Source organism: Catharus ustulatus, chromosome 3, assembly GCF_009819885.2.
Source record: "Catharus ustulatus isolate bCatUst1 chromosome 3, bCatUst1.pri.v2, whole genome shotgun sequence".
Classification (NCBI taxonomy): domain Eukaryota; kingdom Metazoa; phylum Chordata; class Aves; order Passeriformes; family Turdidae; genus Catharus; species Catharus ustulatus.
In genome coordinates, this window is record NC_046223.1 from 28,349,407 (window position 1) to 28,372,846 (window position 23,440).

Sequence of the window (23,440 nt, forward strand, 5' to 3'; positions counted from 1 at the left end):
AATTACCTACTTGCTAATTTCATCTAATCTAATAAATATTTGTGTAATTTGTTCTCCTAATGTAATAAGACATATGAGGTACACTTCAGTATGCAGCTGTCTATAGAAAAAAGATTTCTGTAGGAATATGTATCCATGCAGACCTTTCATTGACACACCACCAACAGAATTCATTCTTCACCCCGTCAGGAATGTTGACCTTCACTGTCAGGATCTTCAGATTTTCCCCTCGGTTAATGGCCAGAATCTGAGTGCAAACATAAATGGCAGAGACAGATGACACACAAAATATCTAAAAGATAAACTTATCAACATTTGTGTACGCGCTTGCTTGACATTCTGTAGCAAATCAGGATGGTGGTACAGTAAATCAGTTCACAAAGTACTAGCATGTACATATAACATCCACAATTTAAACACAGATTAAATCATGCCTAACAAATAATACATTTTTCCTGGAGTCTGCAATCTCAGGATCCATTTTAATCTTAAATACACTTATAATGCAAGATAGCATTAATTTTGGTGGTGGAATAATCTTATTTAATAATCCAAATTAAAACTCAAGAAATTAATCTAAGAATGAAGAACTAGACATCAGAAATGGAAAAAAGTTATTCCTATGCTTCAGATTGCATTTTTCTTCCCATTATTAATCCAAATTTAAAATTAATTATGAATCAGAATTTGTGACACAAAGGTGGTCAGCTTAATTTGAAAGAAGATGAATTAAGTTATTCATGGCTAGTTCACAAATAGCAGAAAAGGATGTAAACACTCACTCTTTACAGTGACACTCCAGCCTTACATACGCATGTCCTTCTGACAGTCTTGTGCCCATAACTGCACAGGCATGATCTAAAGCTCAATTTGGTTGTGTACGTGCTACCTGCACACACAGTTCAATTTTAAATGTAAGTCTGTGATTCTACATTTAAAACCAGAATCACAACACAAGTGGTGGATCCTGGAGGATTCTGGTGGATATCTCCTAGTCTAATCTCACTATGGAGACACTGGATGTTCATCTTAATACTAAGAAAACTGACCAGTAGATTTTAGAAATAGAATAATACTCAGAAGCAAATAAAATCCACATCTTTAGATTCCATTTTTCTTCCCAAAGTATTTTAAAGTAGAGAAATACCAAAAAAAAAAAAAAAAAGAGACCTGCTGGAAGCTGACATTCCTGTATGACTACACATGTTGCTGTATGTAGCAAGCCCTGAGCACTGTCACAACAGAGCATTCTGTGTCAATCATGAACTTTAATTCAATCACTAGCTAACTCAGACATGTCACATATGTTAAATACAATGGTTTAAAATGACTCCAGGACATAGTACCAATTTATATTCCTCAGCCTTACTGCTCCTGTGACATACCAGGCCTGACATATCATTGAACAACAAAGCTAATAATAAAGATTGCATGTGAAATATTATAGCATCTGGTACCTTGACTGCCAAAGCAAATGTTTTCACGTAGAAATTAGAAAGACACATTTTAACAAATCAAACGCTTTTGCGTTTATTCTAATTTTATTTTTTAAAAAGAGAGAAAGCTAAATGTCAAGTTAAAATGAGATCAAAGTGATGTTCACAAAAGAGAATATATGTGATAGAATTATAATGTCATCATTCAGCATGCTGTCAGCAGGGTCAATATTTGCATCATATTTTGTTTCCTGGCATGCCATCTGCAGAATGTGTCAATCACCTGAACTTAAACCAGCTGTTTATGCAGTTACTAATATTATTTATATTTTTTATTCTCAAACAGTCTGCCTATCTTAAGTGATGCATTCAGAGAAGAAATATCCTCCAATAAATGCTCAGTTAAGAATGGAATAACTGAATTTCTCTCTCTAATATAATAAACCTCTTTTTGTTTAGCTTTTTTTTTAAATAGCAGGCTAAAATCTGGCTATTCTAGTCACAAAGCAGTCTTCACTTCTGGAAAAAGACTGGTTTTGTATGAGATTGGAACAGATCCAGTGCAAGGGTTGTTAGAAACAACATACATTTTTCAGAGAAAGCAAGAACAACGATATGATCCAGTCACAAGATTCATCAAACCTTACTTTGTTTATCATAAAAATACAACATGTTTCATATTACACAGCTCTCTTATATGTTGCATAGTGACTTAAACTCACAGAATAAGTTCTGCATACTTCGCCAAGGACCTTAATTTCCAATTCCATTTTTAGTATGAGATTGAAAATAGAGTACTTGCCTCAAATGCTAATTTTTATGCTTTTCCTCCCACTATTTCAGTCATCTCCAAATACAAGAAAGCAACCTCAAGACGCACACAGACACTGTTTACAATTAATCAAAAATCCAAATAAATTCTTGAAATACTTTCTTCCTTAGTTTTGACAGTGATGGTACTCCTTCTCAGCTATGTCTCAAGAGAATCCAGTCAAGTTCTCCTTGCTGCCAAAGGAAGAAGTTGTGACTGAACCTCCTGCTAGCAAAACGTTCCAGCTTGAAAGACCCACGGGGTATCTGACCACGTCAAAATCTGAAGTCAGTTTTTAAAGCTGACTAAAAGTTTTTTTTCCTCATTGCAGCTTTAGTATTTTAAGTTTTTCGAACAACCTGACTCCACACCAGTCCTGATAACTTCAGGACTCAAACAAGACAAAAGGACATCTCAGCAGACAAAATGACAGCGGCACAGGAAGTAACCCAGACCTAGAGCAGAACCAATCTGCAGCACAGCTTACTGCACAGCACTTAAACTCACTGCAACAAATGCTGCAAGGCACATTCACAGCTGCCATGGCTTTGGACACAAAGGCACAGCTTGTTCTCCTACAGGTAACATGCCAGGCTACTGTGCACCCCTATACTCACATGTAAGCCAGAGCAGAGTTAAGGTTGTATCCAGATCTTTAAGATCACTTGCACCTCCATACTCAGGTGGTAACAAGTTTCAGTGCAGTATTTTATGGAATCTTGAGTTTGCAACTCTGAAAAGAGGTGATTTACAGCTGACTTTTGCCTCTACCTAAGGCATTTAGAACACTTGTCTGTGTGCAGCCACAACAGCAGTAGAGATCTTCAAAGCAGTTAAGCTGTACAACTGCTCTTCAAACACACCTATTTAACCTGAAGTTCTGAGGGATTAGTAAATTATATAAATCACTCTGAGGTTCAAGTTTTCCTATATCTTTTTCAGGTATAAGATTCTTTTAATATTCGCAAGCCAAACCAGAGAATTTCTTCTCTTAAAGACATCTTGAACTCTACTCTTAAAGAATATATTTTTACCAGTGTTTGTATGCAGAAAGGAACTATCTCTTCACAGTCTTAGGTGAAGGAAAAAATAAAGACTTTTAGGTATTGAAAAGGATGGTCATAACCCAAGAAAATAAAGACATTTAAAATGGCTATTTGCATCAGTAGGGCAATAAGGTCAAGTAACAAAGAAAATTAAGATGATGGGAAAGACTTTCAAAACTGCAATACCAGGTTTAAACTTAATGAAGAAATGGCAGATAAAGAAAAAAAAATAGTCTCCTTATTTCATTATCAAAATACAGAAGGGAGAAAGACAGAACCTCAAAAATGAAGAAAAAAACCCAAGAATCAAAAACAGACATGAAAAGTTACAGTATATTTACAAAACAGCAAATTTTACATGTCAGAAAGATCACAAAAAGCATTTTTTGCTCATTTAGTACAGAGAGCCCTGTCACACCTTGAGCCTTTAAACTTCACTGAAGCACAAGCAACTCAGACTTCTACAATTCTCAGTACAGAAATATTCAACATATTAGCATAGTTGATAGCAGAAATATGCAGACGAAAGGCAGCATCTAAATGTGCAAACCCATCCCATGACTAAAGGACTGCTAGTTGCAAAAATAGTGCTTATTATTTGTCTGAAGAGCCAGAATAAGTAAAGAAAGAGGTATTCAGGTTAGCAGCAGACACAGGGAAGAATAAACCAAAGCAGATTGAGCTAATCTTAATGTCAAATGGACAAACTAAGGACACATCCTGGATAAAAACAGTGCAGCCACATAATCAAAGTGCTGACCAGGTTTGGGAAATAGCTTTTAGGCCTCCTTGTAGCTAAGTAACAGTTTTACTTAAGAAAAAAAGATGCCTTAGACAAGAACTAAATCACACCATCATCCCAGGAAACACTTATGCAACAGGCACTGAGTGAACACCATGGTATTCACCACTGTGAGTGCAGGCAAAACCAAATACTCTTTGCCAGCTCAAATTCCTTCAACAAAAAAGGACACAAAAGAATTCCTACATCATAACATGATGAATCCACCAATCTTTGTCAATGTCACCACAGTAGCCAACAGATTGCTCTATCAACTTTTCCATACCCTCTAGAAGCAACTTTGCACCAAATAACTATCAATATAAGTACAGTCATGCTTATTATGACCAGAAATAGGTACTACTTCATAAGTCTATGCAAGACCAGCCTATTGAAATCAACAGTAGCTAGTCTTTACCTTTCATATTGGAAGGAGGAAAAACAGCTTAAAAATTAGCCTATCCATGTTGTGAATTTTTTTTTTGTAATAAATTAATCCTTTAAAACAGAACACACAGAAAAAATGAGACCATATCAGAACCTTCTAAAGGAAAAGGACATTTCTAGTTAGAAGTATCTAAGTGGTCTGTCTTCTGTGATACTATTTGTTTTAGGTTTGGGATTTTAGTTTGGTTTTTTAAACTGTTTTTTGTTGGGTTTGTTTTGGTTTTTAAGCTAGGTGATTGTAAATAAAACACGAGACAATTCACTTGGTGATTAGTTATGAATTAGCACAGAGGTCTTGACAGCTGCATAAAGTGCATCACACTTCTGCCTCCGAACTTCAGTAACAGGGGTAGCCTAGCTGCCAAGTCATTAGTTCCTCATCAGACAGTAAGTTTGCTTCAGCCCTCCTTTCTTTATCTAGCTATAAGCTTGGGGCTTAGGATACCCTAAGATGCTTCATAAAAGGGAAAAATGATTACTTGCAAAACAGACCCATTTTTGGGGTACTGAAAAGCAGTCCTTTACTCTGTTTCTTAAAAGAGATCAAGAGCTTATTTCTACATTTCAAGCCTCTACTACCTCTGTTAACTGAAAAGAAAAAGAAAATATCTTTAGTTTTAAGCAAGAAAATTCAAAAACAAAGCAACATTTACTACAGTTACAATTCTAAGAAAAATAATTAAAATTTCATGTTGTACCTGATGATGCTGAATATTCTTTATATTACAAGAAAACTCATGATACAGTTGGAATTTATCAATATCTTTTTCATTTCCACTTTTGGATGACACTTTTGCCAATGTTGACTGGATGGAAATGTACCTTTGCTGGCATCTGAATAGAACAAAAATCAGATATTTATAAGGTATTTTAGCATGAAACTTGTAACAAGTCATTATGACATAGATCAAATAAAAATGAAGTTTGGAGTCTGCTCAACTACAAGTAATGTTAACTCAATTACCTGCAGAACTGGGTGACATAACTTCACGCTGAGGTGACATAATGTGTACTGACTGTAATATACCAAGAGAAGACATTCAAGCAGCAAAAGCTGATCACAGCCCTCCTCCTCAAGGGAATGGAGACTCAAAAGCCACCATCTGCACTTCAGCTATGGGTTCAATTTCACACAACAAGTTCAAGGAAGTTGCAAAAAGAAAATGACAATCAATCCTGAATGCTCCTCATGATTATCATACATACAACACACTTCAGATGAACAGGATTAATCTGTAAAGCACTGAGTATTCGACTAAGGAACTTCCAGTGGTCAAAATAATGAAAGTGACAGTCAGGTAGTGACAGCACATCCCTTACAAAACAATCCCCTTCGTTCAAATTATCACACTGCTGATTCAAAGCAACTCTGCATGTTCCTAAGGTGGTGCATGTTCTTTGATAACTCTTCTCTGCCCCAGATGGCACACAGCAGACAAAATAAAATAACAAGTGACTATTGCCCTGTCACACCAACTCCCCAGACATGACAACACTGAAGTCAGGTAATGTAAGAACACTTAAATTCAGCTAACACAATTAAAGGATCAATAAGTCCTGCTTTAAAAACAGTCATATTTGTTTGGCCTACTGGCTACCAGTGCCAAAATCAACCATCACTGCACACTAGTTACACTGACAGGTGTCAAGTCAGTTATTGGAGCAAGAGCTTAAGCAGATTCACTCCTGAAGAGTTACAGCTTGAACAAAATGCAAGGAGGGAAAACTCCTTTATGGATCACTAACTGCAAGGGAGATCTGCCATACACAGGGCAGAGTACAGAGAGTTTTCCATTCTTTGGGAGTTAGAGCATCATGCCATGCTCACAGCAGATCTGTACTGCACTGACAGCCAGACAGGCAGGAGGGCTAATGAACATACACAGCAATGGCCCCAAATCCATCTCACCAGAATGGTTTTCACATCATTAAGGAAAAGTCCTCAATCTGCCACTAGGAGACTGCACTTTACCATGTATGCAAGAAAGTTTAGACAGTAAGAACGAAACTTACAATTTCCTGATAAAATCCAGTGTATCTTTATCTTTAGCAAAGATGTCTGCTAAAATATGCTGCACTCCAGCCTCTACTTCCTGGATATTTTCAAGCCCTTAGAAGAAAAATAATTATAGAATACACAGTCACTATAATATACAGTTAATAATTACAGAAAAAGCTAATAAAATTACACAACTGCACAAGCATTAAGAAAATATATGCAAGCTGAAAGGAAACTGATTAAACATATCTGACTGACTTACAAAGGTTTTAAAGAATCTTAATTAATTTTAAAAAAATTTTATCAATTAAAGTTGCCCTTCCAAAATATCTGAAACTATGTTTTTAATGACCCTGGAGTGGCCAATGCATTATCATAAGTCAAAATTATATTAAAATTAGAGAAAAATATTTTTTACTTTGATGCTAACAGATTTTGACATTTGTGATGTAAATAGTGCAACAGTACAATTGGATATTTAAATATGATTTTTGAAAAAAATAAATTTGAGGTTTTAATAAAATGAGCAACTGCAGCAGAAGTCTACATATTTTGCTACTGGTATGAAAACTGTCTAAAATTCTTTGCAGGTAATCCTGTATTTTCCCTGTGGAATAGTTTTATATTTCCACTGTATTGTAGCAAGAGTTTGCACAACACTTTTGAGGTCAGGGTACCATCAACCTCTCCTATGAAACACTGAAGTTATAAAATATCTTCAAAGACATGAAGTTATAAATGTCTTCTTATCTCTGGAGAGATAACAGAATCATTCAGTTAATTTCCAACACGCAGAATCCATTCTTTACTTCAAATGGTCAGAAGAGGAAGCACATAATTCTTCTTAGCAAAGGGATTGAATTAGACCAGAGGCAGAGAAGGAAATAAAACAGATATCTTGTATTTCAGTTCAATATATCTAGTTCTGCTTTTAGCAAGAGTCAGTAATGAATGCTTCAGAGCATTCCTAGAGAATGCTAGAGCTGGCAGATGTAGCATTAACTGTCTCTTGCAACACAAGAGACATTGCTGCTGTTCACTCTGCTGCCTCATGGACAGCTTTATTTGCACCATTTTAACAGGTTGCACAGCTCTACCTATTCATTGAACCCAGAACCCTGCTTCTGATTAGGCAATAAAGTTACACACTAGAAAAATTTTATCTTGCTTCTTTTTAAGATGAAGAAGCTTAACTTAACTGCCAGAAAGAGAAAAAAAAGTGAGAATAAGAATATACTATTAAATGCCTAAACGTATCAGAAGTTGTAAGTTGTGGATCCTTACATCTGAGTTACTATTTATTGTGGAAGAAGTGATGTCAGAACACAAAGCTAAGGGAATTTGAAGACATACAACATATTGAACAAGGACTGAGATACTCAAGTAGATGATTTGAACAAGTTAGCATAGGCCCAAACAAGTCAGAATTGGAGAAATAATCAGAAAGCTCCCATTCAACAGGCACCACTCACACGGGCACTTTACTGTGTCCACCAGCACATGCTTGTGTAATCACAGAAATTTTTGACCATGTATACAACTAAAAAGAAAAACAAAGTTTTCTGGTTGGCTTGTTTAACTTTCAAACATCGGGCCTTTAAACATGAACTGCTTTTTTTTATTTCAGTTTATTCCTAGGATAAGTTGAAAAACAATGAGAATTTAAAAGAACCAAATATATTAAGATTTGATAAAAACTTTCCTGCACTGCAAGTGGCTCATTCCTTTAAAAAAAACCAAAAAACCCACTCTGATCTCAAGTTGCATATAAGCTGTCAAACTGGCTCCCAAGGTGATAAAAGTGACCCAGTTCATAGATGTCTATAACTTCTGATGTCTTTCAAAGGCAGACCATTATATAAACCTAAGCAGCATTGTTTTTAGCACAGAATTAAAAATAGGTGTACTGGTTTTCAAAAACTAATGTTTACAGTGCAACAAATAGCACTTCCTTTTGAATATACTCTAAATAATTTATCTGAACTTTCACAGTGAAGATTTTCTTTTGGCTTTTTAGACTGCACCAGAATAGTCAGATATATGGCTGCAATACACTGCTGTATGAAGTAATGACATATGCTAAAATGCAGTAATTTAATAACCAGAATATTTGGTAGCCGATTTTTATAGGAAAATAAGCAAAACTTTTTATGTAATATTTAAATAAACTGAAGTAGGAAAAGTAAGAGTCAGCTTTACTAAGAAGGTTCAGTACCTTTATGCTGAAATTCAAAAAGTATTGGGACAGAGAAGAATAGAAGTACATCTCTATTCTAACATCATACAGAAGGCTGCAGCAATCTTCATATTTTACTGTCAGAGATTGCCCCCTACAGATCCACCCATAACTACATTCACAAAGACACATAATTTTGCATTCTGTATGTGACAATCATGTTGTAATTTCTGAAATTTGAACAAGAACTTTTAACATCTTCTCCAATCCCTACTGTCATTCAGACACAAACTCTCCTTCTCACTTCCAATCCCCTAGGCCAGTTTTAATTCAGATATGCTTTGCAGGTTAACATTGCCTTCACTACAGAGTATGAGCCCAAGTTTCTTGTACAATCAGCACTGAATCTTCAGGAAGCAATTCAAGTAGAACAATGGAAAGGTCTCAGGTGTGTGGTGTGGTTCCCTCTCTCCTACCAGTAAATACAGATGTCAACTATAAGGTCTCCAGATTTATGTCATTTCTATACCATAATCATTACTATTTACAATACAAAGAGAGAGGAAAGGTTGGAGAGTCATTAAATGTGTTAACATGTTACCACACGTTGTTAAAAGCACCTTTGAATTTAAAGTAGTGCCTAGCTTCCAGCAACAGCAAAACAATTAAAGCAATTTCCCTTTTAAAATCTTTTCAGACATTCAGAACGTTACTGCTCAAAGAAGCAAGGCACTTACCTTTGGTGTTGGGTCTAATGTAAGAAAAGAGATTGAGTTCCACAGGATTCTGCAGGAGGGAGAGAGCAGCAGGTTCTAATCCCAACTGCTTGGCCCTCTGGGCTTTGGTGCCTTTACTTCCAGTTTTATAAGGCGCAGACTTACAACAAAAAGAACAAACGAAACAAAACCAATTATTAAAAAGCAGGGAAGTATTTCAATTATGGTAAACACTTGACATTATGCACTAGTTAGCAAGATTACATTTAAACTAAGGTTGATTTGAAAAAGACTATAGTACTGACCACATGGTCTAATTCTTCCAAAGTTCTGCAATTTAGCAATCCGTTTAAAAGGGAAGTGGATAACTTTCCCTCTTTCTTCAGCTTTTGTATCATCGTATGTGTCTTCCTTGCAACAGTACTAAAATGCAAGAGATTAAGGTTAAACATCACATTTCACAGTGAATTAAAATACCCATTGATAGTGACCTTATCTATTACACTGATGAAACTTTCTGAAACACCTGAAAATTGTATCTCATGTTAATCTTCAACAAACCAGGTTGATAATTCAAAAGTTTCTAGCCATTTTTCTCTCTTCAGTTACTTCAAAACTGTATCAAAATATCCTGTGGTAGCTCTAAGAAAAATCATCAAGTAACGCTCAAAATCATTAGTGCTCCACACATATCTGTAATATTACTGGCCTGGAAGCCAAATAAAAGGCCCCTAGAATAAATCCACACTGATGAGCTCTTACAGATGCAATTCATATCAAGACAGCTCTGCAGTATCAAGTACAGGCTGCCAGGTTAAAGTAAGTTTCAGTAAGAAACATGGGAGCAACTGCAAGCAGCAGAGGTATTTTGTTATTATTCAATTACTTCTTCAGACAAGAATTCTCTCAGGTCACCTTCCCTCCTTGGCAAGAATCTCTTGGTAGGGGTTCACAGGGAGTACAAGGAGGATGGCACCAAGCTGACAGAACAGCTGACCAGTCTGTTCCCTTGCCATCTCAAGAACACAGAACCACTCAAAAGGAAGATGGAATGAAAGTGTCATCCATTGCCACAACAAGCTTTACTGATCGTTTCTCTCCTGTGGTGATTTGGGATAGTTTAACCTCTTCTGGTACACTCCAACCCAAGAAAGGTTCTTCACTAGAAGCTTCCCTGATCCAAGCAGGGAGCCAAGGGGTTCTTAATGATTCTTTTTCTAAGAGTGGAGCTTCCGTCTGATCAAGTACATATTTCCAGTAACCTTTAACTACTCTTTTAGCACAAGTTTTTCTGTGCAGTTTTAATAAACTGCAAAGAAATTAAGATGTTAGTTTTTCTTTGGCAATTAATACCTCTAAATTTGTTACTTAGAGAAAAAAAAAAACAACAAAACCCAACCTCCCAAAAACCCAACAAAACCCCAGAGAGGTATTAAGCATAATTACTTCAGTTTAAACTTTTTTCTTTTTTAGTTCCTTTGCAGCTGTAGTGTGTACAAGGAGGTAGAACATGGGACACAGGAACAGCAGGCAGTTGTTACTCACCTCCCAGGCAGATCCCTCCTTGTGCTGTTGACTCACTTACCGTAGCTCTTCCAGCGCGTGCTGCACTTCTCGCAAGGCATCGGCCTCCAGGTTATTGATGAGCTCTTTTCGGTACCGAGCAATAAAAGGAATTGTGTTCTCTTCTTGAAACAGCCGAAGTAAGTTTGCACATACCCATGGTTCAACATTTGTTATTTCTGACAAGGCCTGTCAAAGGAGAGAACCCAAACACAACCAAACACATTTAAGATGGACGGTGGAGTGCTTTAAACAGCTTCTCGTTCAACATTCAAAACCACTTCCAGAACATTTCAGTGGCCAGTAGAAATTACTGTCCTCCCCAAGACAGGATCTCAGGTTTCTCATGCATCCAGCCACCACACCCAGTATTTCAGCAACACATGCAGCAACCAATGTTTCCAGAAACTTCTAGCCACAGTAAAAAATGCAGGAAGCAGTACCTCTCGGGGAAAAAAAAAAAGAAAAAAAAAAAGAAAGAAAAAACATCAAACCAAAATTATAAAACTAAACAGAAAGAACTGTACACAGCAACACAGCAACTCAGAAAAGTTGGAATTATTTTTTTAAGCCAACACTGATTTACCTCATGATTCAGCTAAACAAACAAAACCCACAAAGCCAGAGCTGATCCAAATCCCACTAAACCAGTAACAAGAAACCAGGGATACTACTGACAGTTTCAAGACAAACCAAGCCTTGCAAAGTTAAACAGGATTTTGTACAAATTGAGCTTTCTAAAGTTATAGTGTACCAATATGGAATCACTGACACTTATCTTAGTAACATTTTAACATCACGATTTGTTTGCACATCACTATAATAGTTACCATAGACGGCAGACACAAAAGCCTTTCTAAAGGCTTCATTCTGAAGCCTAAAAATAGAACAACACCTGCACAATCATATCCACTCCTTTTAGAGCACACACAAGATCAAATTCTCCATATGTATTTCCAGGAATATGTCAGAAAATCCACAAAGTTTTACAGCTTTCTTAAGGAGAGTGTACTAAGGATGATGAATACAGTATGTCCTATCCATTCTCATTCTACTCATATTAAAATCTTCCATGATCACAAGCAGGCTTCTAGCACAAGAGCTATGCTAAAACTGCCTCCACCTGAGTGGCTTCAAAGTTAAAATCCTACAAAAACAAAGATACCTCCCTTGTTGTCACTGTCATGCAAGGAATGCAAATCTCCTTACTCATGGAACCATAAATTGATAAACACTCTCAAATGGGTCTCTGCAACTGAATGATCCACACTGACTAAATATTAAGTTGTAAAACTACACACAAACATTCCAAATCTGTCAGCATCCCTTCCTGTGGGAGTTTCAGTTGTGTATATCCACAAAAAAACCCATACAGGAAAAGCATGCAAACTGTTATAGGCAAGCTTCGTACTAAGGACAAAGTCACAGATACCAGAATGATGTAAAATTTGAAGTTTTAAATTTTAACCGTTACCAACCAACATCTTTATTTATACACATTAGCAGAGATTAAATGACAACTTCAAACTGTATGTTAAGATTCTAAGTGCTAATTATGCAGGAAATAGTTTCATTGGTACTTCAGAAAGGAAAAGACCTCATACCTGTACAATATCCCAGTTCATTTCAAATTCTTCTTTTATTTTGCCTCCCAGTTTTTTAACTGGCTTTCCTTCAGGACTTGCATTCAACTTAATCTTTTTAGAGGGTGGTTCATCAAATGCAAACTCCTCCTCACATTTCTCTTGTTTCACTACAGGAACACTTGTTGAAGGTTTTTCATTACTCATTAAACTGTTTTGGTTTTGCCCTTGAAATGAATTTATTTCAATTTTCTTAGGCACTTCCGGCACTCGATTTAAACTTTTTGATTTAGTGTCTGCATTTTCTTCCTTAGGTTTTAGAAGTTGCATTTTATTATCTTCTACAGGTGCAATAGGCAAAGATACATCCTGCCAAAAAAGACATTAAAATCATATTAAGCACTGACTGTTACAAAGTGGTTCAACATTTCATTTAAACTCTAAAAAGACTTGCTACCAGATACCATTTTCCCAAGTAATGTCTCTGGTAGCAAAATGCCAATCTAGAAGTCAAGTAACCTGAAATGTATCTTGCATGGATGAAACAATATAGAGACACAGCAGACCTCTGAATTAGATCAAATATCCTGCAAAGAATTTAATAGGACCTTCCTTCAGAAGACACTGACCTACAATCTTTGCCTCCATTCATGTCAACAAAACAGGAAACAGCAGGGCAGGGAAGCACTTCTGAGGTGTTAGGTTTCCAGCATGGAAACTGGAATTGAGATCTGGTCTGCCAAGATACAGTTTAACCTTGGACAAGCCACACATTCCTTACTGACTTTCCCCAGAGATCACCTTCAGAAGTCAGAAGGACTGGCTTCTGTCATGATGTGATTGAAGACGTTAACAGTTGACAGAAGTATCTAATTTTCAATATAACTGCATTTTATATTAATAATAACTACAATCCTTACTGGGTTGAACAGCCATGCAAGGCAATGTAAGCACAGGCTGCCTTTTTCTGTAGTACCCAGAGAGTGAAAAAGTAGAAGACATCAAAGGTGCAATACCAAAACCAGAGATATTACAGAAAGAACAAAGGCATTTATTTATTTACATTGTTGAAAGATCTCCACATTTTTATTATCATTGGCCAAAATTTTCAAGGAGGACCCTCAGATCATGGACACTCTAACACAAAACAAAGCCATGTTTATCCAACATACTGAACATTCACAGGAACAGGGGAATTCAGCTGATGAGACTCAGGCAACCAGAGTTCATGTTACATCCCAAGAACAGCAATTAAATATCTTTTGCTTATAGATACTCACCATTTCCTCTTTTATTGCTACCTTCTTGACCATTTTCCTGGCCACAGTTGACCGCGGAGCAGCAGCTTTTTTAGTTTTTGCCTCAGTTTTCTTTGGCAAACGAGGTTTCCTGGCAATTTTGCTTTTTGGCTCCCATGCCTCCTCCTCTTCCTCCTCTGATTCAGAGGTCCTGAAAAACAAATGAATCAACAATATTGCTTATGAGAAAAAGAAAAACAATACATAAGCAAGCTAGTCTGAGTAGTTTTTGGCATGAAAGAAAGTGAACAGGAAAAATTAACAGAAAGGTAGAGAGACTCAAAAGACACAGTCTTTCACTGCTGCAGAGCTAATGGCTTAAACAATCTACCAACTTTTATGGTGTATACACACATCATACACATGATTCTGTTTGGACAGCTGGCAATCTGCTTTCATCCTATCTTCTTTATGAGCATGAAGAAGCCTAAGCAATTTGTATTTTATAATTGAAGTTTTGCGCATGAAAACATTTTATTCAACTTCTCAGAAACTGAATGTTATTCTTATGCAACTGCTCATGCTTAGCATAAACCTTTAAAAAATCCTAAGGAAAAAATAATCTTACGAATTAAGAAATGAAGGAAGTTCTTCTGATTTAGGGGCTTTGGCTACAGATTTCACCCTTCTTGGTTGAGATGACATCTGAAACAGAGGAAAGAAGAGAGAAACAACATTTGGTTGAAGCTGTATTCTCTTCAGCTCACTGTCAAATGTGCCCTAATAATGTCTTCAGCAATCACAAAAGTTTCCTCTAGAGCAAGTTAGGTTTCCTCAGCATCCAAGAATTTAGGCCACAGCAGCACACAATCTTTTCAACTGAGCAAACAAACCAGCACTACAACCTCTCAAGCTACTTTTGTCTTCACATGGGGGTAATTATTTGGCGTGTATGTAAAGCTTTCTAGCAGAAAGGGTACTGATTCTCTCATTTTATTGGGTGTCATATAGTATGCCAGTCTTTCCTCTATCCATTTAAAAAGCACAGCAAATCAAATTAAAACCTAGTAAAGTGAGCTCAACGTGTGGTTTTGATGGGACAAGACAAGGGAATTGCCTGTTTTCAGTAAGATTTTTACATTTAAGGACTATCTGCTGCTTGGATGCACAATAAAAGCTGTTATCTTGAATGAGCTACTCATTGGAATATAGAAAGTGCATACTTTACCAAAAGTAAAAAGGGGAGGCACACACTTTCTCCCAACCCAAGATTCATACCTACAACAGCTGCACTTCAATTAGACAGTTACAGAATTTTTGTGGTTGGGCCCATCAATTTCAATAATCATGTTTAGTAGACTTAATTAAAAAAACATGTTAGGTATCCTCAAAATTTTATACGACAGAAAGACAAAATTTAAAAAACTTAAAAAGTAAACAAAAAAAATCTTTTAATTTATTTGAATTGCCACAAAATTCAGAAGATCTGGAATAATTTCATAATTCTTCATATTTTTATACCTTGACCTTTGATCCAGCCTTACCACTACAACACGAACCTTAAAGTACCATGTTTGCACAATGCAAACCAGATAAGTATTTTCCAAAGTGCCATTTAACTCAAGGGCAAAACGCCCTTTAATCCAACTTCATTCTGGCCTCTGTTCAAGCACTAGAACACACTGGTCATTAATGGATTTCCACAAGTGTTCCTTGCACAGCAGCACAAAAATTTAGGTGACAATTTTCAGCACTGCAGTGGAAGGAGTACTATTGAGGAGCACATCAAAAAGCACCATTGGCTCACTTGCAAAACACCTTCTTGGAGCCACAATCTTGGTCAGTAACAGGCCAGCATTTCTGTGCTGTTGCATTATGTGACTGGCTGGAACACACATCTACCACAGAAAAACACAAATCTCCCAAGAACACAACAAATATTACTCACCTTATCAGCTTCCCAGGTGCCTTTTCACTGCCAGTTCTGAGACACCCCCAAACTCATTCAGCCACTCTGCTACTCTGTGCTCCTTTGCTCTTTATACCTGAACAGTCATTATCACAGTTCTGAATTAATTACTTATTTATTTACATTACTTCAGAGGCATGAAAATAATGCTTCCATTTTTATATCATAGTTCAATGTGTGAATGGGAGATTAAAAAAAAAATTAAACACCAAGATTTCCAAAGTTAGGTAACATCCAAGCCAAACGGATCCCTGATCCACTCTTTTGAAGGCACTGGGACACTTCATGCTTCTTTTCAGCTAATCCATGAAAGTTCTGGAGCTACCCAGAAGCCCAGATAAGAGGACAACCTCATATGGAAGGTTCTTTTTTCCACTAGTATTTCCCCTCTCACCTCAAGTGGCCAAGGGTCTCAAAATATCTCAATGTTTGTATCGGTACATTAAGTAAAATTATGGCAAGAGTAATGCTAACTTTATAAAGTTAATTGCATTTCCTGACATCCAATACTGGTGACCTATCTAACTCTACATATCTGCAGAAGAACAGGAGAGGAGCTCCTTAGTAATTCTCCATGAACAGCCAAGCCGTGGTCAAAAGAAACCAAAATGGAGTTCTACAGCTCAAAATAAAAGCCAATACGAAAAAAGTATATGTAAGATAAATATGAAGCATGAGATATCACAAAGGGGAAAAAAACCAAAGGAAAAAAAATATTTCCACTGCAAGGTGGGGCCAAATTACAACCACCTCCCCTTCTCATAATGAATACAACAAACTAACTGTATTTGATATTTGTAGAAAAGAATCTTATAGCTACTACATATATATACTTTTTGTTTACAAAAAAAAATTTTTAAATTAGAACCCACAAAAGTACTTCTTGTTTAATTTCAAATTGCCAGACAGCTGTCTGCTAAATTTTCCTCCCGATCCGCCTGTGCTGGGGTGTGTGCAAACACCTACATTTAATGACTAAGAAAAACAGTCCTTCTGTGATTCACTGTGGAGGGGGAGGCAGGGAAGAGGATGAAAAAAAAAAGTCTAAATGCCACTGATGATGAGAGACAACTAATACAGAAAATAAGCTTGGAGACAGTCCCTGAAGCGAGGCAGGAAGACTTGAGAAACAGGCAAAGGCAAACACTGCTAACATCCACACGGGGCATCTGCAGCACTGACTGCTTCACAAGGAACTCAAACTACTGCCAGCTCCATGCTCTGCTTCTGTGGGGATACAGTCTCCCACAACCCCTGCTTCGAGTGTTGAGGAACTGGGAGCAGCTTTATTCACCCTCCCACAGCCTACTGGGATCAAGCCAGTGTGAAGTTGGCCATTTATCTCCTATTTTATTTTCCAGATAGACTGGCCTCAGTGGGAAAACTGCCTTTAACACTTCCTTCTCTGTCAGCTCCAGTTAACAATACTCCAAGTGAGAGCTGGTTTCTACCCCAAGGAAAGAAACCTTACAAATCCAAATCCAAAAGAAGAAATCTTCCAAATCCAGAAGAGCCAATTACAAAGCTGAAAAATTAGGAGTAACCTATTTATACCAGTCAGGTTATTTTCCCTTCATGTGTCTGTGTTCAATTCTGCTGTACCTTATCACAGATGTGTCACAGATGTGTCACAGATGTTTACAGGGCTTGTTCCTTATCATATGAAGGAAGTACACACACAGCATCCAGAATTGCGCACAAGTTATTCAGACACTCTGTTCAGGATTTCACGAGCTTTCCAATTGTCATACTGAAATTCAACAAGCTCTGTTCTAGCAGCTGTTCTCACACCTGAGGCTAGTAAACTGGCCAGTAACATCAAATAACACACCTTTTCTTATTTTAGGTACACTTTTTCATTATGCTGTTCTTTAAGGAAAATAGTTCATACTTATCTCACCAACAGTATTTTACTTCCAGCAGGCAGCATGAGATAGGCCCTGGAAACTTTGGCCTTGCCCACACACTTAAGCTCCTGACTGCTGATCTACAGATTTGTAGATCATTTGCTTCTGTAAGATAGGCTGAAACCTTAATGCTGAATCTTCACATTAGACCCTCGATCCTCTGTTCAGAGGAATCAAAATTCACCTGTTTGAAGACGTCCCAAATGGCAGCACAAAGCATCATTGCTTAAAACACATTCATTCATCACTAAAGCCTGGCTTCTCCACAAAACTCAGCAGTTGTGGCATGATCTTTGCATGTACTTTCCAGGTAAAAATTAAAGAAATTTACAGAGCTATTATGCTGTGCAGTGAAAAAGAGCTGAAACTATTTAAATCATTGCCATTGTAGATAAATGTATCTGCTAGGTCCGCTCTCCAAAAAAATTTGGCATAAGTTTTGCTGCTAGTTATTTTGTTGCCAACACCACCACTTCTGTCCTCTGCATCCAATGCAGAGCTCCACATCACAATGTGGATCACTGTAAACAGTACACTTTTCCCTGCCTGTCAGCTACTCATTAAAATAAGACTACTTATTTTAATAGTCAGGAATAAAGTCAGGAATAAAGTCAGGAATAAAGTCAGGAATAAAGTCAGGAATAAAGTCAGGAATAAAGTCAGGAATAAAGTCAGGAATAAAGTCAGGAATAAAGTCAGGAATAAAGTCAGGAATAAAGTCAGGAATAAAGTCAGGAATAAAGTCAGGAATAAAGTCAGGAATAAAGTCAGGAATAAAGTCAGGAATAAAGTCAGGAATAAAGTCAGGAATAAAGTCAGGAATAAAGTCAGGAATAAAGTCAGGAATAAAGTCAGGAATAAAGTCAGGAATAAAGTCAGGAATAAAGTCAGGAATAAAGTCAGGAATAAAGTCAGGAATAAAGTCAGGAATAAAGTCAGGAATAAAGTCAGGAATAAAGTCAGGAATAAAGTCAGGAATAAAGTCAGGAATAAAGTCAGGAATAAAGTCAGGAATAAAGTCAGGAATAAAGTCAGGAATAAAGTCAGGAATAAAGTCAGGAATAAAGTCAGGAATAAAGTCAGGAATAAAGTCAGGAATAAAGTCAGGAATAAAGTCAGGAATAAAGTCAGGAATAAAGTCAGGAATAAAGTCAGGAATAAAGTCAGGAATAAAGTCAGGAATAAAGTCAGGAATAAAGTCAGGAATAAAGTCAGGAATAAAGTCAGGAATAAAGTCAGGAATAAAGTCAGGAATAAAGTCAGGAATAAAGTCAGGAATAAAGTCAGGAATAAAGTCAGGAATAAAGTCAGGAATAAAGTCAGGAATAAAGTCAGGAATAAAGTCAGGAATAAAGTCAGGAATAAAGTCAGGAATAAAGTCAGGAATAAAGTCAGGAATAAAGTCAGGAATAAAGTCAGGAATAAAGTCAGGAATAAAGTCAGGAATAAAGTCAGGAATAAAGTCAGGAATAAAGTCAGGAATAAAGTCAGGAATAAAGTCAGGAATAAAGTCAGGAATAAAGTCAGGAATAAAGTCAGGAATAAAGTCAGGAATAAAGTCAGGAATAAAGTCAGGAATAAAGTCAGGAATAAAGTCAGGAATAAAGTCAGGAATAAAGTCAGGAATAAAGTCAGGAATAAAGTCAGGAATAAGTCAGGAATAAAGTCAGGAATAAAGTCAGGAATAAAGTCAGGAATAAAGTCAGGAATAAAGTCAGGAATAAAGTCAGGAATAAAGTAAAGTAGTTCTCATCCTTTACTGTACAGAATCTTAATATGGGTATGCACAAAACATACAGCAAAGAATAACAACTTCTCTGGTCTCTTGCTCCAAAAAGGTCTAGGCTGCACACACAATATAAGTAGATTGAGGTTTTAAAGACCTTATTATGTCAAGGAGCAATCCAAACCACATTTAGAGACTACTGTTCTCTTCAACCTCCCTATACATGCAAAGGCACAACCCATTAAAAATAAATTTATTCTTATGAAAATGCCAGTGGCATAAGCAACCATTTGCAGACAGAGAAGTTTAATTAAAAAGCACACACCTCTTTTAAAACTACACTAGTAGAACAATTTTCAGATTTAGAAATAACTCTAATACCTGAAGGCACAGGTTAAAAAAACTCCAACAAACCAACCAACCCAAAATACACCACCATCACAAATACACCTGGAAATTAATTTCATTTCAGTAACTGCAAAAAGCCCTGTCCAGATGAAAAGCAACTTCAGGATCTCTTTTCCTGTTAATCCAAAGGAACACATTCCTTACAAAACAGGGGTCACCCTATGCTGGAAACTCCTCAAACTTTGCTCTACAGCCTCTGCTTTTCTATCACAAATAAACCAGCAAGAATAACAGAACTTCACATTTTAGCTTCTTAAGTCTAACAATACTAGTCAAGTCAGCATTTATCATGTGAAGCACCTGGGGCAGAACAAAAACAGCACTGTACAAATCCCATATGACAAGGGAATTTTTGACCATTGTTAGTAGAAGCAGAATGGCCCACTTCAATTATAAGGAGATTCTCAACAGGCTGATTTTGCTTGTCATTTTAAGACACCTCCACTGCAATAACACTCTAAGGAAAAGAAAAATCAAAATGTGAGCACACAGTCAGCAACAAGGGGGAAAGATGCTATGCAGATCAATGGTAGGGACTTGTATGAAAATCTTTCTGTCTCTCCAGGCTTTTATCCTGGAGAGATAAGTCAGCTGTGTTGTACTTCAAAATATAAATTCAACTCACTGTAATTCTCTTGAGGTTAAAACCTTGGAGAACTCCCAGAAACTTTAGCTCGGAGAAGCTAATGCAGATTTCCGAGGACTCTTCCTGTAGAAAGTCAGTCAGGCCTGCCTGAGGAAGGAATTGCAGACACAACTTAGGAGCCTCCAGCACTAACTGGAAAATTACAACCACAACGAGAGACATACAGGGTACACACATGCACCAAATCAGTCCTCAAAGCTAATCAGAAAGGAAAAGGTGCAAGAACACTACTTACTTACAACTGTTTTTACTTACAGAAGTACCATAAAAAAAGACAAAGCACAACGACTGTGCCCCTAGAAGGTGCATTCTAGCCCATTATAGGGTATCACTGAGGAAAAGGAACAACGCATGTTATGCAGCACCCTGTAAATGAATCAGGAGAGGTCTGCTCAGGAAAGGGAGGATACAAACACTTTGCATGCATTTTCCTTAATGCACTTAAACCCACTAAGAAGGCATTATCCAAAATCAGGGGATACTGCTTCTGATGTGGCAACAGACAACCTCATCATGTGCAGTTATTCCTTTTCTCCAGTACACCAAACCAGCCCCATCCTGGTTCATTAAACGGGATGGCTTCACTTCCAAAGGGATATGGGAGACACACCTCTTCTGCATGGCTACAGCCACAGCAGAGCTTATCACACCAAAACACTCATTTTGGAGGCTTGGAGGTACAAGGGGAGTTGAGAGCAAAGCACTGTTTGTTGCTTCGTGACTCCTACACCCCAAATCACTGCTTTTCAGTCCAGAGATGAAAATACACTTCATGTACTTCAAAGCCTTATTATCTCCCTGGCGACACCCTGATTTATTCAGGTATGTCGGTAGCGTTCGAGAGGAAGGCTAACAGAGCTAAATGTCACCCTGGCCGCCTGGGAAAGGCACGAGCTCCGTGGGAGCACCACGGGAACGAGGCACCTCTCCATCGCTTTCCTGTCCTTCCAGCTGTCCCGCCCCAGCCTAGCCCGGGCTGCCTGCCCGCATCCGCGGTGCCGCTCACCCCCGGGGTCGGGCACCTCTCTCCCCGGGCAGAGGGGTGGCAACGGGGGCAAGAACAGGCTCGTTTCCTCCTGAACAAGCGAGACAAGAGCGAACCCCTCGCTTGCCGGGCGCTGCGGCGTGGCACGGAGGGCGCCGGGGCCGGCACGGCGCCGCTGCCTGCCCTGCTTCACCCCCGGCCCGGTCCCAGCGAGGGTGGGCAGCTCCCCCCGTCGTTACCCCCTGCCGCCGCCGGCTGCCGCGTTTGAAAGGGCCGCCAGCACGACCATGGCGGATCCACCCGCCCGACTCGCCGCGGGGAGGAGCAGGAAGCGGCAACCGCGCCGCAGGAAGTGCGGCCGGACGGGGCAGGGCCGCCATCTCGCACCGCCCCTCACGGCGTCCCTCGCTCACATCGTCCGCACTGCCCGCGCCGCTGCTCGTACCGCCCCTCACACCGTGTTTCGTACCTCCCTCGCCGCCCCTCACACTGCCCTCACCGCCCCTCACGCTGCCCCTCACACCGCCTCTCGTGTCTCCCGCACCGCCCCGGGAGCGGTCAGGGCTGAGGGGCAGCGCTCCCGAGGCTGCCCCAGGGCGAGAGCATCAGCCGCCTTTCTCTCAAACCAAGGAGAAAGGGCGGCGCTGCACAAATGTCCCGGTTCGGCTCCGGGTTAATGGAGTCCGAAAGGTGTTGGCCAAGAAGCAGGGTTTTCTCACAGGGGTCTTGGGAAGCAGAGGTCGTCGTTGTGAGAAGCTGAGATACTGTGTTAAAGGTGGCTGCGGAACACGCAGGAATTAATACACACCCTTTCGGCCCCCGGAGTAGGTAGGAACATACAGATCCCACCATACGTAGGATGTTCGTGTTCCTTACCCATGCAAACTAAAATATGCATTTTTTTTCCTAAAAAGCATTTGCACACTAGTGCTGGAAAACGTGTCCAAGGCTTAGGCTCCTGCCTTAAAATTCTGTCTAAAATTATATTTCCCTGCAGTCTCTACACCTATTCCTTTTTCATCCATACATTCTAAGTCAGTGCTCAGCAAGGATCCTGTGAATTCCCTATCTCATGCAAAAAGTTTAATGGGTGCTGGCTTCTGGAGCCATCACCAGAAGCATGGAGCAAGCACACTGCTCCATTAAAGCTGCCTTTCCAGCTTCCATTACCCTAAAAGGTCTTCTGCTTTGTATCATAAATATTTGTAACTTGTGGTCATAACTACGGGCCAGCTGTCCTCCAGCCTTGGAACAGCAACATCTTAAATGTAACTAAGGTGCTATAAACGTAAATAATTCATAATTTTTCATCTTGACTTTATAATAAATGTGTGTGTAACAGCCTGGAATGGATTTAAACACAATAATGTTCAATGCAGTCTCTCCCTGCATGGAGTTTACCTGACCTCTAATTTTCAGAGGCCTGGAGAGAGACTTATGCACATAGTTGACTTATGCATGGGGTTGTGTCTCTGGTGCCAAATCACAAGCTGTCACAGCTCTGCTGATTTACGTGGGGCCTGTGATTGACACAAGTTGAGAATCCTACTCGCAGCCCTCATTAGGACTGTTCCCATATTTCAAGGTGATCAAGTGTGCAAGTGTTTGCAGGCTCAGAGCTGATTCACCTGGAGTTTTGTCCTAGTAAGAGCTGAGCAAAGGGTAGTGTAATACTAGAGAGTGTGAAATCATGTTACATCATCAGTTTTTCAGATGAAATATTGTCATTTATAATAGAAAAGGTTCTGATTCTTTATATTTCAGACCAGATTCTACTCTTATGTCAAAATAACCTTTAAATGAGTGTAGGAACTCAGTGCACTGTATAACTAAGGACAAAAGATTGCAACTATAAATACCTTAAAAGTTATATTTAAAGACTTGGTCTGATAAAATTTTGTAATACTTAGAGTGCAACTTTGTGTAGAATATAAAAATACTGCCTGTGTCATCTGACTCCTTTGATGCACTGCATTAAAATTCCTATGTCTAAGTACATATCA

At 38.5% G+C, this 23,440-nt stretch overlaps 1 protein-coding gene across 4 annotated transcripts in view; it reads right to left on the reverse strand.

Moving 5' to 3' along the window:
- SRBD1 (S1 RNA binding domain 1) overlaps positions 1-21,762 on the reverse strand; it is a 125,417-nt gene extending 103,655 nt beyond the window's left edge. The window contains exons 1-12 of one of the 4 annotated variants that reach the window (XM_033056719.1): positions 21,677-21,762; positions 20,432-20,539; positions 15,745-15,841; positions 14,425-14,501; positions 13,839-14,007; positions 12,580-12,927; positions 10,998-11,164; positions 9,718-9,835; positions 9,434-9,572; positions 6,535-6,631; positions 5,220-5,355; positions 144-247 (exon numbers count right to left, since the gene is read on the reverse strand). In XM_033056719.1, the coding sequence (XP_032912610.1) occupies positions 144-247; positions 5,220-5,355; positions 6,535-6,631; positions 9,434-9,572; positions 9,718-9,835; positions 10,998-11,164; positions 12,580-12,927; positions 13,839-14,007; positions 14,425-14,501 (1,355 nt within the window). In that variant the 5' untranslated portion in view covers positions 15,745-15,841; positions 20,432-20,539; positions 21,677-21,762. Of the gene's footprint in view, positions 1-143; positions 248-5,219; positions 5,356-6,534; positions 6,632-9,433; positions 9,573-9,717; positions 9,836-10,997; positions 11,165-12,579; positions 12,928-13,838; positions 14,008-14,424; positions 14,502-15,744; positions 15,842-20,431; positions 20,540-21,062; positions 21,196-21,458 lie in introns of those variants that run through there. The other 3 variants (XM_033056720.1, XM_033056718.1, XM_033056721.2) reach the window with 3 other exon arrangements.
- Between the last annotated feature and the right edge of the window lie 1,678 nt (positions 21,763-23,440).